The sequence below is a fragment of the Gopherus flavomarginatus genome, chromosome 10 (assembly GCF_025201925.1).
Source record: "Gopherus flavomarginatus isolate rGopFla2 chromosome 10, rGopFla2.mat.asm, whole genome shotgun sequence".
Lineage (NCBI taxonomy): Eukaryota > Metazoa > Chordata > Testudines > Testudinidae > Gopherus > Gopherus flavomarginatus.
In genome coordinates, this window is record NC_066626.1 from 42,581,365 (window position 1) to 42,598,709 (window position 17,345).

General features: G+C 40.1%; 1 protein-coding gene across 2 annotated transcripts in view; it reads right to left on the reverse strand.

The window, feature by feature from the left end:
* Nucleotides 1–17,345, reverse strand: part of LOC127030364 (plasma membrane ascorbate-dependent reductase CYBRD1) — a 52,507-nt gene that overhangs the window by 3,189 nt on the left and 31,973 nt on the right. Inside the window, exon 5 of one of the 2 annotated variants that reach the window (XM_050916715.1) lies at nucleotides 14,429–17,094. The exons of the other annotated variant lie outside the window; for it this stretch is intronic. Coding sequence (XP_050772672.1) covers nucleotides 17,065–17,094 — 30 coding nt within the window. The 3' untranslated portion in view covers nucleotides 14,429–17,064. Of the gene's footprint in view, nucleotides 1–14,428; nucleotides 17,095–17,345 lie in introns of those variants that run through there. 2 annotated transcript variants of the gene reach the window in all.

The window sequence follows — 17,345 nt, forward strand, 5'->3', positions numbered from 1 at the left end:
GAAAGCTCATGCTTCAATATGTCTGTTAGTGTATAAGGTGCCACAGGACTCTTCGTTGCTTTTTACAGATCCAGGCTAACATGGCTACCCCCTTGATATTTGCAAGTAACTGTACTGAATTTGTGACTAATTGTGTGAGTGATGACTTAGAGAATTTTGATTATAATGTAATAAAGGGATTAATAGCAACAGCTACTGTAGCCATATCTAGAATATTGAAGTCTCCCAAAACTAAAATCTCACTTCCATGGTAGAATAAGTGCAAAATGTCAGTTAAAGAAAGGAACAAAACACAAAAATGCAAAAATACAATGAATACTGAGGATCTAATGAAGTATAAAAGAACTAAGGCAATAGCAAAAGAATTATTTAAAAAGTCAAAGAAAGAAAGTTGGAGGAGGTACTGTGGGTGAATAAATAAAGATATCAAGAAATATGCAGGCAAATTAGAAGAATGAATGGAATGCAGCCACATCCCAGGTCTTATTGGTACTGACAACATAGTTAGAAGCTCTGATAATGAGAGAGCAGAAATGTTAGCAGAAACTTTCTGGGGGTGAGTAGCGATGAAAATCAAAGAGAAGTTTTCCATCAGATTAAAAGACAATATTGAAGAGAGTCATGATCTATTATGTAGTTGGCGTAAACATGAAGATACTATAGCGTATGAATGGCTTTGTATGCAGGAACTTGAGAAAGCTATTGATAGCAGCAAGAATACATTCCCAGTTAAAAACAATGTATGTAACGTAATGTTTAAATATCTCTGAGAGAGCAGTTTGAGGGTTCTCCTGGAATTATGTAACACTATGGGGGAAAAGGAGTAATACCAGTAAGGTAGAAACATTCAGTAATTCCAGTATGAAAACCAAGCAAACTATCCACCTGTATACCAATTGCCTGTATACCAATTGCACTTACGTCCTGTCTGGGTAAAATTATGGAAAGAATGGTGAATGAAAAATTGGTTGTCTGTTTGGAAAACAGTAACATTATAGATAAAGTAGTAGTAGAGTAGTTTTTGGAGAATAAGATGCAACAATCACATTGTTAAATTAGAAACTGAAATATAAATAATATACCAATATTCCAATAGGTATAGTTCCTTAAGTTTAACAAACAAACAAACCCAAAAAACAAAACCCAGGATTCAAGCTGAGGTGTAAGTCTCTAGTTTGAGTAGAGGTGAGCCAAGGAAGCTGTGGTTTTGGATCATGAATTTTGAGATTCATGTTCAAGGGCAAATCAGGGTTATTTGACAATACCAAAATCTTGCAAACTGTTCTTGCAAGATTTCAGCCCTAAATGGCATTCCTATCTTGAGCACTGGAAGTCTTTCAAGATAACTGCTCTAGTGAGATTTCTGCCAGCTTGGACTGAAAATCTCCTGACAATGGCTGCTTTTGCAGAACTTTGGCTGCATCTGAACTGAAGCTGAGAAATAAACTCCTTCCAAAACAATACAGTTGGATTCATATCTGGGAATTAACATCTAGTCTCCTGAACTCTGACATTTGAAGGGGGCTAGCTCTGATATTCCAATTTTTTTGGGCCAGTTCCGTGCTTAAGCAAGTTATATTGATGAAGTGCTAACATGGATTTGAAATGATCACTTGAAGTTGTTTTGTAATTTCTATGCTAAACATTTTAGCATGGAAATTTAACTACACATCATGTTGTACTGTTGTCAGTGAAACAGTCATTCTTTTGTGATAACTTCCAAAAAAAATACCTTAGCAATCAAAATGCTGGAAGTAGTTACACAGCCAATTATTAGACCTCTGCTTTGTATGTATGAATATTAATTATTGCCGTAAAAATGAATGAGTAATCACATGAGATTCAGAATCAGGAAGTCAACTTCAAGACTATTTCTCTAAAAGTGACACTGATTTTGGGTCCCTCAGTTTTTGGGTGACCATCATGAGATATTTTGGTTTTGATTTTCAGATATAATGACCACATTGACTTAACATGTAGTTGTGGGCGCTCAACACTTCTGAAAATCAAACTCAGCATGTCTCAGATTATGCAATTAAAAACTTAAACACCCAGAATCACCAGCCACTTTGAAAATTGTCATTCAAGGGCAATACTTCAATTGATTTCATTGGCCGTTTAAATTAGGTAAGGACTACAGGATCAGGTTTTCTAACCCTCTGGAACCCACAGGACCTACTTTTAATTATCTGAAACAGCAATTAATTTTGTTTGTACAGGGATGTGTAGGAAAATAATATATCTATCTTTGTTTTGCCTAATTATACCAAGTATGTAAAAACAGTAGAATGTAACTTGATTCACAGTATAAACAGTGTCAGCTGTGACCGTCTTTTGTAAATGGTATTGGATTTTTTTTACTTTGTATTAGGAGTTTCTCCTGCAAGATGGTTGCATATGGCAGACTTGGTCATAACATATCATATGTATCATAATAGCAGAAAAGCAATAATATAGTTTTATATATTGTGGGCACAGTGCTGCAGTTCCTTCTTAGGCAAAATGCCCACACACAAAGTAAGTTTTTATCTAACTCACTCTTTCCTAGTCTTGTCATTGTTTAGGCTAGAAAAGTGAACTAGTTTAACTAAATTGGTTTGAAAGTGGTTTAGTTGAGCTGGTGCAGACACTATGGATTCACTTCAGCTGATTTAATGAGACAAGATGGGTGAGGTAATACCTTTTGTTGGACCAACTGAACTTAAGTCAGTGAATTACTTTTGTGTGTGGACAAGACTATGTGGAGCAGGGGGGACTCCAGTTCCCAGCACACCAAGCTCTGGCAGGCTGCCTTCCGCGGCTTGCCTGCAGATGGTCTGCTGGTCCTGTTGCTTCGGTGGACCTCCCGCAGGTGTGCCTGTGGAGGGTCCGCTGGTCCCGCGGCTTCTGTGGGAGGTCCACCGAAGCCTCGGGACCAGCGGACTCTCCACAGGCAGCCTGCCTGCCGTGCTTGGGGCGGCAAAATCCCTAGAGCCACCCCTGATGTGGAGCATCTAGAGGAACCAGACCCTTTTGTGGACAATCCATTTGAAGCAGAAGCACAGAATTATGCAAAAGAGTTCAGAAAAGACAAGAATAAGTGCTTTTGGCAACCTTTACTGAAAAATACTGCCATAAAACTTGTAACAGGAGCTAAGAAATGTAAATATAAATTCAAGAGGAGGAAAACTAATTAGCTAAGCCTTTTGGAATCAAATCTTATGTGATTTGAATATATATCAAGAGAAGAAACTGCTTGTTTAGACTACATGTATTTCCAGTGAAATGGTCAAGAGTCACAGCACATCATTTCCAGTGCTTTCAGACCCAATGAAACATACATAGGGGTTTTCATGTTATTTTTGTTTTCTATAGCAAATGATTGGATGTGGGTAACATAATAGATGTTGAGTAATGATGTGTGAATGAGAGATCATCTCAGCAGAGATACAATAGACGTAGGACCGGCGCTAGAGTTTTTCGTGCCCTAGGCACGCGGCCATTTCGCCGCCCCGGGCGCCGCTCCGGTGGAGCTGCCGCAGCCATTTCTGTGGAGTGTCCGGAGCCGCGGACCAACGGACCCTCCGCAGGCACGACTGCGGCAGGTCCACAGGAGCCGCCTGCTGCCCCCCCTGGCAAAATGCCACCCCCCGAAAATCCTGGCACCATAGGCAATTGCCTAGTTCGCCTCAATAGAAGCGTTGGCCCTGAGTAAACCCCCGTTTATCTAATCTAATTGGGACTGGGGCCAGATCACTGAACCAAAAATTTGGATAAACCAGAAAATGAGAGAGTGCGAGGCTGCAGCACCATCTAGTGGTCACAGGAGAGATCGCCTGCTTCTGGGCCTGTGAGCCCTGGTGTTTGATTAATGTGGAGAGCCCGATAAATGGGATTCTACGGTATTTGTATTTCGGCCTGGGGAATCACATGCAGACATTTTTACTTTCATTGTAGTTACTTATGGAGCAATCCTGGAAGCCCTCTAGGCATAAAACTTCCATTCAACTCAATAGCGATTCCAAACATAGGGGCCTAATCCAATGTCAACTGAAGTCAGGGCACATAACAGCCTTTTCATCAGGCACTGCTATCTTCCTCACAGCTTTCCAGAAGCACATTCCATTGAGATTCTGCAGTTTCTCAGGCTAAGGTTAAATCTCTCCTTCCACGTGTACAAGCGTCCAGTGTAAGGCTTCGTAAGCCAAGAAAGCAGAAAGTAAGTTGCATCTCCCAGAATGAATGGAAGAGTCGTAATTCCATGAATGTCCACCGTGTTCTGAGGAGCAAAAGTTCCCTTGCTCACTCCAGCAAACAGGCATGATTCTCTAGCCATAGTTGCATCATGGACCTTTCCAGACCATAGCATATTACTACTGATTAGTCTTCCACAGTGATCAAGCATGCCTGCAGCTCTATGGAGAAATACCCCTTCCTTTTGATAAAGTCTCTGTGGCCTGGTTTGGGGGCACAGAATAGGTGCATATGTCCCATCAATAGTTCTTATTGGGTTTGGGAACCCCAGGTCATCAATAACCTCCTGTGCATTGCCAAGCTTTATGAAATGGCACAGTAGCACCCTCCTCATAGCATTGCAGATGTCCTGACAACAGCCCTGACAGTTGCTCTGCCAACACCAAACTGGTTAATTACTGACCAATAACAATCAGACATGGTGAACTTCCAGATGGTGATGGCAACATGTTTCTTTACACAGAAGGGTACTCTCATGTTAGTCTTCTGCTGTTGCAGATCTGGGATGAGCTCTGCATAGATTTTTAGGAAAGTTGCTTTTATCATCCTGAAGTTCTGCCATCACTGCTGGCCATCTCTGGTCTGCATCATTACCCTCTCCCATCAGTAACTGCTAGTTGGCCGAGCACAGAAGCAGCACTCAAGTGGGTACAGATGCTCCTGGTACATACTCTGTGACTCCTCAGTTTTATCCTCCTCCTTCTCCTCACCCTGTAGCCATATTGCCACAACATCATCATCCCTATGAAACCACAGAGCCAAACCCATTGCCTACATGACTTAAAATTCACATGCATCATCCTCTTCATATGAATGATTACTATGATCGCAGTCCTCAGCTCTGGGTCCTCCATGCTGTCTGATACCAGCTGGAAAATGGGACCAGCAAAATGAACAAATGGCAGGAGACTGTTAGTTTGATGCCAAGCCTTAGTATTCCTGGAGTTTACAGCATGCATCATATGTATCATGTGAAAAACGTAGAACAGAGAGCAGAGTAATGGAACAGTGCACTGTTCGATATCTGCCCAGAATGAAGAGCAGTAAATTTAATCTAAGGCAGAACTGTGTGGAGACTATGATTAACAATGAAAGTACACTGTAATAAGTGCTGTGGATGCACTTCTGTTCACTACAGTTAAATCACTCAATTTTAAAGCAAACAATTTACGTCACTGTAATATCCCCATGTAGACATGGCTTAACTTTATATTGTTATTTCTTCTGTCTTGGCTTATAGATTAAGTTACAGCAAACTAATACCACTTTATTCCTGAGTGCGAGCATGCTCACATGGGTTTAACCCACTGTTATTTATGTGCATTGACTTTACCCTGTTAGTTGATTTCCCTTAAGTTTCCGGAGTGTCCGCATGTAAACATGCCCTCAAAACCAAACCAACTAAGAGCATGTTAGCTGGATTCTATTCCTTCTTGCATAGCAACAGAAATTTTTACTGACTTCCAATTACAATTGGTTCTACCTGTGCAAACTTATTGATGGCAGTGTATTTATAAGAAGAGTCACTGATGGCTGACTTGAAGACATAGGGTTGCACAGGTGTCAATGATGGCCTAATTAATCCTGCCAACCTTTATTACAGGTATTAATGTATGAGAATGAAAGAACGTAATTTGACTTTGAGTTTGCAGGGCTGGCAGTCAGAATTTTTTTTTACTTGTACAACGAGTACATTGGATACATACGTTTTTGAGACAGAAAATAAATATGGAACCCCACACTGCCATTTTGTAGAGCCAGAACAAAATTGCACTTCAGTGTTTTTTTGTTTTGTTTTGTTTTTAAAAAGCCTTTATTGATTAGAACAGATACTGAAATCCAGATCCTATTATCTGTCTTATAAGTTTTGACACTGAACCTGAAAGTCCACAGGCAAAAAAAAAAAATTTAAAAAAATTACTCTGATGCCTGTTTCACAGTGACCTTAATATTTGTCCCCTTTCTTTGTGATACTACAAGAGAGAAAATAAATCTGTTCAGTCTTGTTCTCCTTAATTTTATGATAACTAGCACTTAATTATAGGTATAAAAATGTGATGTCTGTAGTGATTATAATTAATAGGGACAATGCATCATAAGAACATAAGAACGGCCGTACTGGGTCAGACCAAAGGTCCGTCTGGCCCAGTATCTGTCTACCTACAGTGGCCAATGCCAGGTGCCCCAGAGGAAGTGAACCTAACACGCAATGATCAAGTGATCCCTCAAGTGATCTCTCTCCTGCCATCCATCTCCATCCTCTGACGAACAGAGGCTAGGGACACCATTCTTTACTCATCGTGGCTAATAGCCATTTATGGACATAACCACCATGAATTTATCCAGTTCTCTTTTAAACACTGTTGTAGTCCTAGCCTTCACAACCTCCTCAGGTAAGGAGTTCCACAAGTTGACTGTGTGCTGCATGAAGAACTTCCTTTTATTTGTTTTAAATCTGCTGCCTATTAATTTCATTTGGTAACCCCTAGTTCTTGTATTATGGGAATAAGTAAATAACTTTTCCTTGTCCACTTTCTCCACATCACTCATGATTGTATATACCTCTATCATATTCCCCTTTAGTCTCCTCTTTTCCAGGCTGAAGAGTCCTAGCCTCTTTAATCTTTCCTCATATGGGACCCTCTCCAAACCCCTAATCATTTTAGTTGCCCTTTTCTGAACCTTTTCTAGTGCTAGAATATCTTTTTTGAGGTGAGGAGACCACATCTGTACACAGTATTTGAAATGTGGGCGTACCATGGATTTATATAAGGGCAATAATATATTCTCAGTCTTATTCCCTATCCCCTTTTTAATGATTCCTAACATCTTGTTTGCTTTTTTGACCGCCTCTGCACACTGCGTGGACATCTTCAGAGAACTATCCACGATGACTCCAAGATCTTTTTCCTGACTCGTTGTAGCTAAATTAGCCCCCATCATATTGTATGTAGAGTTGGGGTTATTTTTTCCAATGTGCATTACTTTACATTTATCCACATTAAATTTCATTTGCCATTTTCTTGCCCAATCACTTAGTTTTGTGAGATCTTTTTGAAGTTCTTCACAACCTGCTTTGGTCTTAACTATCTTGAGTAGTTTAGTATCATCTGCAAACTTTGCCACCTCACTGTAACTTGCGTGGGTAAAGTTCAAGGGTCAAATTCCTCCACTGCTTGCACCTAAAATTCCCATTGATGTCAGTAGGAGCTCTGGATGTGAAGGATTTGATTGGATTGCGTGCCTGGGCAATACTGGCCACATTTTGGGTGAAAGGAGAGAACATGAACTGGGCAGAGAATTGCTGTTGAATGACACAAGAGGTGTTGCTAGACCCGTTGCCATGGACAATATGTACTGATTAATGGAGTACTGAACACAGTTCCTCCTTCCATGTGTTTCATTTATTTGGGAATGTTAAGAGGCTAATAGCCAAAATCCTGGCTCCATTGTAGTTGGTGGCAAAATACCCATCGACTTCAGTGGAGAAAGGTTTTTATAATGTGTATATCACTCAGTAGTCCAGGGCCGTATGTTCTAGAAATACATCTGTATGGGATGACATTTCTGGACAATTTATATAATAGCTATCAAGCAGTTGGATCCTATAATAGAAATAAAGCTTCTCTGCTTCCTTCTAGGAAGAAAGTAGAACACTTTAAATATCAAAGGAGGGTTATTAGGTAGGCATTGTTACAATTGCTTATGTAATTGGAGGTGCTATTTGAAACACCCAATTTCATATTTAATAGATTAAGAAAAGATGTTATAACACATCCAGCTAAGATAAAAGGATCTTAAGTGTGTCCACCAATTTTGCACTCTCAACAAGCGATAGGCATAAATGCTAACATTTCAGTATCTTAGATTGTAGACTCTTTGGGGCAGTGACTGTATTTTTATTGTATGTGTATATAGTGCTTAGCACATTAGGGTCCAAGTCCCATGATCTCTAGATGCTACTAGAATAGAACTACTTAATGATATTATCTGACTGCCTGATTTCTGAGTACACTTCTGTTGCTATCCATCTAGATACTAGCATTTGCACCTGCATTTATATGAGTTCACAGAATCAGAAGCTGTTTTTCAAAAGCAGCCTGTAAAGTGTGTTACCTTCCTTTTCCAAAATAGCTAGCAGCAGCTACAGCTGAGAGCACAAACAGTCCTCTGACCACTCCCCAAATACAGATCTGTGGTTGAAGGAAATCTTACAGTTTTGGTTAGGCCTTACAAGAACAGGATTCTTTTTACTTGTTTTGTATTATTATTATTTTTGTTTGGGCAGGGGAGAATCTTTTGTTCTAAAAGATGTCTGAACTTTGCCCATATGGGCGTAGTCCCATTCTTTACTTGGTGCTGCTCTGATGGGCCTTTTATAGGCATAAAAAATTAAAATTCTGTAAGGTAGAGATCTAAAATTATTTTTTAATTATGTCTGTTTAAATATTACTATGCTTAGGCAGTAATCAAGTTAGCATTGCAAAATATTAATACAGCAAGAGAATAAAAGCTAAGTGAAAGCATTTATTACTTTTCAAATGTTTATACCCTTAAAAGAGGAAGAAAATGTGGAAAAATTCTTCTTGTGTCTAATGACTTTGCAGGCTCCAAAGTACACAAGGGAGCTGAATCCATTCCAGAGAAAAACCTCAGGAATGCAAACATTTCACTAAATACAAAACAGTCCTGTTTTGACTTTGAAAAATTGTGTTATTGCAACATCCCTAAATTACCAAAAAGCTGGAAGTCTTCTACGTCCAAAAGTTGTGATGTGGGCCAATGGAAATATTTTACTTAACGTGTAGAGAAAAGCTAGTTATACTGTTTCAGCAAAGCCTAAGAGCATAATGTGATGTGTAAGCGGAAAAAAGAGCGACACATTAAATTCTGTCCTCAGTTATACCAGTGTAAGTCTAGAGTAACTCTCTTGATTTCAGGCTCAGAATTTGACCCTTCATATTTTTATATTACATAATTAGAAAAGCTTTAAGTACAGAAGTATCCAAAAAGAAATAGCTATATTGAACTCCAAAGTGAAAGATTAATTTCAGAGTGTATTAGGCCAAGTTTGTACTGACTTATAGCCATGCAAGTAGTTTCTAGGTACCAGTGTCCTGCTAAATAGCAGGTTTATCAGTTCTCAGTAGTTGTTGGGTGAGTGTCATGCTTTTAAGGTATGTTCAGGTCACTGAACATCTGTTGTTCTGTTTCTGTCTTTTTTCTTTGGTTGAGCATGTTGCCACTCAGTATCCTGCTAGAGAGCTTTGTAGGTTGAGTTTCTGTGAAATGGTATTAGCTAAAGACTCTTTATCTCATCATGACCATCATCATGGCAAAATCCTGAAGGGATGTAACCTTCTTGAAGATTGAGTGCTACCCAGATCAGTCTCTAGTTAGGTCCTTAAGACGATCTGCCTGGATATCCAGTCAGTGTCCATCATAGAATCATAGAAGATTAGGGTTGGAAGAGGCCTCAGGAGGTCATCTAGTCCAATCCCCTGCTCAGAGCAGGACCAACACCAACTAAATCATCCCATCATCATGGGTGATCTTATCCTGCTACCAAAGCTTTTGACACCCATATAATTACCAACCATATAGCAGCATTTTTTGGTCTTCCATTCTAATATGTCAGTATCAAGAAAACTGCCAAAACCTCAGCAGTGCTGATGGTGATGGTTTGTAGGTTCGGCTGTGGATATTATTACTGATCTTGTCCTGCTACTTATAAGGAGCAGCTGATGAAAGTGTTGAGACTTGAGAATGTCAATCTGGTGGTCTTCAGTCTTTCTCAGCCTCCATGTTTCACAATAGAGTTGATGTAACTGTGGTTCTTTTCATCTACAGCTTCACAGTAAGCTTGATGTCCAACATATCCACAGAGACTGCTAGAGGCCCCGGAATATGGCAGTGGCTTCTGCTATACAAGCATCCATATCTTTAGACATCCTCCAGCACTTGTCTGTAACACTTCCCAAGCATAAGATGGGTGCATAATTAGTTGGAAGAGAGTAGTTATCAATGGTTAGCTGTCAGACTCTAAGGAAGTATCTAGTGGGGTCCTACTGTGGTATGCCCTGGGTCTAGTACTATTCAGTATTTTCATTAATTATTTGGATAATGGAGTGGAGAGTATGCTTATAAAATTTGCTGATGGCACCAAGCTGGGAGATGTAAGCACTTTAGAGGACAAGATTAGAATTCAAACCAACCTTGAAAAATTAGAAAATTGGTCTGAAATCAAGACAATGATATTCAATAAAGATAAGTGCAAAGTACTTCACTGAAGAAGGAAAAATCAATTGCACAACTATAGAACGGGGAATAACTGTTTAGGTGGTAGTACTACTGAAAAATTTCTGGGAGTTATGGATCACAAATTGAATATGAGTCAATGATCTGATGCAGTTGTGTGTGTCATATGTAAGAATTTGGAGGTAATTTTCCCGCCCTATTTGGCACAGGTGAGGTCTTAGCTAGAATGTTATATCCATTTCTGGCCACCGATGTGCCCAGAACGATGGACAAATTGGAGAGGAGAGCAACAAAAATGAGAAAAAGTTTCAGAAACCTAACCTATGAGTAAAGGTTAAAAAAAAAGCTGAGAATGTTTAGTCTTGAGAAAAGAAGACTGGGGGGGAACTTGATAACAGTCTTCAAATATGTTAATGGCTGTTACAAAGATGATTGTGATCACTTGTTCACCATGTTCCATAAAAGTAGGACAAGAAGTAATGGGCTTCATTTGCAGCAAGGGAGATTTAGGTTAGGTATTAGGAAAAACTTTCCAACTATAAACGGCTAAATTCAATGCCTTGCATGGTGACATGTTTCAGAATGATAGCTGTGTTAGTCTGTATTGGCTGTAACACGGCTACCTTTCTAACTATAAAGACAGTTTAAATACTGGAATAACCTACCAAAGGATGTTGTGGAATACCCATTGTCTAAACTGTTCTTAGAAATCTCCAACAAACACCCACCCACCAGGGATGGCCTAGGTTTACTTGTTCTTGCTTCAGCACAGGAGGTTGGACCTGATGGCCTCTTGAAGCCCTACATCAGGACCAGCTCTAGGCACCAGCAAACCAAGTACATGCTTGAGGTGGCACAATTCCAGGGGCAGCAGACCGGCAATTTTTTTTTTTTTGCTTGGGGAGACAAACCTAGAGCTGGCCCTGCCCTACATTTCTAAGATTCTATTTGACAGTTGACACCTGCTTGATATCCTGTCCAGACAGGTTAATGCTGTGCTGGTTCTAATGTAAAACTGGAGGCTGCTTGATGGTAATGGCTAGGGACAGTTTATCTGCTTTCATTTAAACGTTGGTTGAAAAAGTTTTCTAATGCTTGCCTAATAGCAGTGCACAGGGGGAGTGTCTGCCATTCTTCCCTGTATGCTGCCTTTACTATCCTGAACCAAAGCTAGCCTACTGCTGCCCAGTTTATTGTGGGGTTATTAAATTATTGGGGTATTCCAAAATGATACTTATCCCAGAGAACAACAGTCACTGCAGACGTGGCCTGTGCAGTCACCTTTCACCACTTCATTGTCCAGAAGCTATCTACCTGAACAAGTAGTGCAGCACACTACAGAGAGTGCAATTGCAAGTCATTTTCATAGCAAAGCTTTTCAGCCAGAACCCATTGAAATGCCCCAGTGTTCAGATGACTGGTCCTTTGAGGATATCTGTATCTTTGCCTTTAAACTGAGGAACATATCAACGCTTTGCTGACAACTACCAAAACAACACCAACATGTATTAATGTCTGACTTAGCAGCTGTTTGCACACTGTTGCAAGGGGGGAAGGATGTGAAACATGCAAAAAAACAAACAAACAAACAAACAAACAAACAAAACAACCCAGGGTCACAATAGCATGTCTGCATTGCCTGTTACTATGTATCCGTTCTACCAGGACATGGACAGAATCATCAGTAAAGAGCCAGACATCCAACCTGGCAGTAGATAATGCCAGAGCTCACAGGAGAGCCTTGTCTGGGTGAAGAAGAGAGCTAGAAGGAGGAAGATGAGAATAAGAGAGATCCTACCAGCCAGGAACTGTTTGCCGAGATGGCAACAGAAGCCCCAGAAGATGATCCGACTTTGCCAGAAGACGACCATACTCAGCAGTTAAACAATCAATGTATATAGCACCAACTGATTTATTGAATGTAGACAAGAGCTACAGGGTTGGTGAGCTGGAAGACAAGGCTCAGAAGGGAGGAAGGAGGCAGCATGTACCATAATGGACTCAGATTTGCCTTACACTTCTCTCACCAACACCATGGCTGAAACAACATGCTATCATGCCATAGAGGGTACCCTAGCAGTATATATCAGTTTATATTTGTTGTCAGGTTGCTAGCTACAGGCAGTTCATTTTGCAAATGGAGTCTGACAGGGAATTGCACAGCTGGATTAATGGGGTGGCAGACACACCCACACCCACAGTTATATATGTCAACTATTCCCTTTTCACTTGGACTGTGCGTGCTTTTTTTTTTTTTAAACAGCGCTGGTGTTTGTTTCGCTGGCCAAAATGCTGGATAGATCTGTTTGTGTGTGTGTTCTAATGTGTCTCATCATTATATGTTGCTGTGTGGGGTGGAGGTAGGAAGCTGATGACTTAATGCTGTCTCTTTTCTTCGTGACATAGCTGCTCTGATCCATTACATAGTGGATCTAAAAACTGACTGAGAGGGAGAAGGGAAGAGCTGTCAGCAACTGGCCTCCTGCCTCTCTGCAGGTATCCTGGTGTTGCAGTCATGTGTATGTATGATAGTGACACAAGGAGGAAGTGGAAGAAATAGAGTGCCCATCTACCCCTGAAAAGCAAAAGCAGCACTGTCCCTGTTACAAAAATCAGTTTTGTGCCAGTTTTTGTAAATGTGTAACGGCTACAAAAAGGAGCCATTAGTCAGATGAGACAGAGAAATTATTGACCCTAACTGAGTCAATTGATCATGTGGTATCAGGTGAGTTCTGTAGTGCAGGAGAGAGAAGCTGGCACCTTTTTTCCCCCCTCACCCTTCCAGGCACACCTTTTTGAGGCCCCTCAGCTCTTTGTAATCTATTTACATTACAGAGATGATTAAAAGGGAACTTAATCGTGGTCTGTAAGTACCTACATGGGGAGAAGAACCGATAGAAGAGATCCAGTGGCTGCAAGCTGAAGCTGGACAAATTCAGAATAGAAATAAAGTAAAATTTGACAGCAAGGGTACTTGACCGTAGTAAGCATGTAGGTAGGAATATTATACTTTGAGTTTTAAAATCAAGAATGGTGTCTTTCTAAAATATACACTGTAGCTCCAACAGAAGTTATGGGCTTGATGCAGGAATTACTAGGTGAAATTCTATGTTCTGTATTATGCGGGATCAGACTAGTGGTCATAATGGTCTTTTCCAGCCTTAAAATCTGTGAACATCTCCTCCCAAAACAAGTGTCCTGGTTTTTCCACTTTGGAAGTCTTAGCACTCCACAGGGAAGGAGGAGGAGGAAAGAGATGTGAGGATTGCCCATTTTCCCCCAGGCTCTGATCCCCCATCTCATGATGTCATGAAGGGAAGAGGGAAGACAGGACAAAGGGAAAGTGAGAAATAAAGGAGAGTTTGAGAGAGAGGGGAGAAGCCCCAAGTATTCCCAGTTCCAAAAGGGAGAATTCCCAAACTCCCACTCTGAGAAAACAAGAGGTACCTTCTAAAGATACTACTGTAGGGAACAAGCCTGCCCCAAGTGTCTAAACAAGCTGGTAGATGTCATTAGGCTTCCCCTAAATAGAAAACCATAGGCATAAGCGAGTCTGTTAGGGGAGGGAGGATTATCAAGTCTTGTGAGAAGGGGCCTCCATGTGGTCAGATAAGCATACAAACACTAGCTTAAGGCTCCCCACTAGTTTTTTCCTGACTGTTCTCCTACTCTAATAACCACTTATTTCCAGGTCTGCTCTCCCTAAATAAAGTCTCTCTTCTGACTCAGTGCAGGCTAGCCTTCTCACTACTAGCAGGCCTGGTTCTTAGTCACATATTCTCCTGCCATGTGACCTTGTGCTCATTGCCTCCAAGCTCGGGAGATGGTCTAAACCTGTCACAGAAAATGTTGAGTTCCAGCCCCCTTAAAGGGTAGCTCACCCTGTGACAGATCCTAACGGCATATCACAAAAAATAAACATACAGCAGGACAGATGGACGTTTTATATATGATTTTAATTTTAAAAAATGTGTTTCTTATTAAAGATATCATGTGCAATCCATCAGATATGGAAAATAAATCACAGAAGAACAAGGAATAAAACAGTACAATATGTAAGAATTTAGATGACACCACAAACCAATGCAGCTCTTGTAGATTTACCATAATGTTGTTGATATATGTATATAAATAGCTCACTTATACTTGTATCAGATTCTCTCTTTCCATACTTAAGAATGTTAGAAAACTACCTAAAACTGAATTACTAGAAAAATTGTGTGAAGTTATAATACTGTCTTAAAGAACAGGGCTTTTGATTATCTGGTTTAATCTATTGAATTTTGGATTCAAAATATTTTTCTGGCTATAGATTCCATCTTGGTGTATAAGATATAGAATATGTACCTCAAACCTCATGCTAACAATTTTTAATCATTTAGATCAGTAATTTGAGGTCGAACCCATTTTGATTGACTATATAACCTATATGCAAAATACAGTGAAAGAGACTTCAATTTGTTCCCTTTACAGATTTGTTGCTTTGAAATAGAAGGATGGCAAGTTTTCTGAACCATTAACTGTTATTCTTTCATAGAATCATAGAACTGGAAGGGAGCTCGAGAGGTCATCTAGTCCAGTCATCTGCACTGGTGGCAGAACTAATTATCTAGACCATTCCTGACAGATGTTTGTCTAAACTGCTCTTAAAAATCTCCAATGATGGAAATTCCACAACCTCCCTAGTCAATTTATTCCAGTGCTTAACTACCCTGACAGGAAGTTTTTTTTCTAATGTCCAACCTAAACCTCCCTTGCTGCAATTTAAGCCCATTGCTTCTTGTCTTATCCTCAGAGGTTCAGAGAAACAATTTTTCTTCCTCCTCCTTGTAACAACCTTTTACATACTTTAAAACTGTTATCATGTCCCCTCTGTCTTCTCTTTTCCAGACAAAATAACCCCATATTTTTTCAATCTTCCCTCATAGCTCATGTTTTCTAGACCTTTAATCATTTTTGTTGCTGCTCTTCTCTGGACTCTCTCTAATTTGTCCACATCCTTCCTGAAATGTGGCACCCAGAACTGGACACAATATTCCAATTGAGGCCTAACAGAGCAAAGTAGAGCAGAAGAATTACTTTGCATGTCTTGCTGACAACACTCCTGCTAATACATCCCAGAATGATATTCACTTTTTTTGCAACAGCATTATACTGTTGACTCATATTTAGTTTGTGGTCCACTATTACCCCCAGATCCCTTTCCGCAGTACTCCTTCCTAGGCAGTCATTTCCCATTTTGTATGTGTGCAACTGATTGTTCCTTCCTAAGTGGAGTACTTTGCATTTGTCCTTATTGATTTTCTTTCTATTTACCTCAGACCATTTCTCCAGTTTGTCTAGATCATTTTGAATTTTAATCCTATCCTCCAGAGCACTTGCAACCCTCCCAGCTTGGTATCATCCGCAAACTTTATAAGTGTACCCTGTATGCCATTATCTAAATAATTGATGAAGATATTGAAGAGAACTGGACCCAGAACTGATCCCTGAGGGACCCCACTTGTTATGCCCTTCCAGAATGACTGTGAACCACTGATAACTACTCTCTGGGATTGGTTTTCCAACCGTTTTGCACCCGCCTTATAGTAGCTCCATCTAGATCACATTTCCCTAGTTTATTTATCAGAAGATCTTGTGGGACAGTATCAAAAGCTTTACTAAAATCAAGATATACCATGTCTACCACTTCCCCCCCCATCCACAAGGCTCTTACCCTGTCAAAGAAAGCTATCAGGTTGGTTTGACACGATTTGTTTTTGACAAATCCATGCTGTTACTTATCACCTGATTACCTTCTAGATGTTTGCAAATTGATTGCTTAATTATTTGCTCCATTATCTTTCCGGGTACAGAATTTAAGCTGACTGATCTGATCTGTAATTCTCTGCATTGTCCTTATTTCCCTTTGTATAGATGGGCACTATATTTGCCCTTTTCCAGTCTTCTGGAATCTCTCCCGTCTTCCATGACTTCTCAAAGATAATCGTTAATGGTTCAGATATCTCCTCAGTCAGCTCCTTGAGTATTTTAGGATGCATTTCATCAGGCCCTGGTGACTTGAAGCCATCTAATTTGTCCAAGTAATTTTTAACTTGTTCTTTCCCTATTTTAGCCTCTTCTGATCCTACCTCATTTTCACTGTCATTCACTACGTCCAATCACCACCAACCTTCTTGGTGAAAACCGAAACAAAGAAGTCATTAAGCACCTCTGCCATTTCCACATTTTCTGTTGTTATTTCCTCCCCTGCCCCTATTGAGTAACAGGCTTACCCTGTCCTTTATCTTCATCTTGCTTCTAGTGTATTTTAGAATGTTTTCTTGTTACCCTTTGAATGCACGTTACCTTTGGTTTTTTTTAAATCACTACAATATTTGAAAGTTTTTAGTGACTAGAAATCTTAGGAGAAAAGTGGAACACTTTGAGAGGATATTTTTGGGGTGTTCCCCCCCCCCCCCCCCGCATGGCTGCCTGTTGCTTTCATGTGAAAGATTCCTGTTGATTTGACTTTTCATTCTTCTGTGTGATGGATGCCAAGATTTACATGATTGCTGTGGGAGGCAACTGGATTTAGTAGGAGGATGAATAAGTGCTTTCCCCCTAGGGAGAGACAAAAAGGAAATGAGAGAGCGAGGCACATAGGCAATATTATCTGGAGCTATATTTCTGTTCAATTATTTTATTCAGCCTCTATTTTGGATTCTGCTGCAACTAATAAAAGTCAGGACAGCTGCTGGCCTGGAACCAAGGTCTGAGATTAGCAAAGAAACTGTGTATTTTAGCATAACTCCATCTGTACCAGTTGCCAGTCCATAATAGAAGTGACATAGTGTTTTTATTTAAAGCCAACC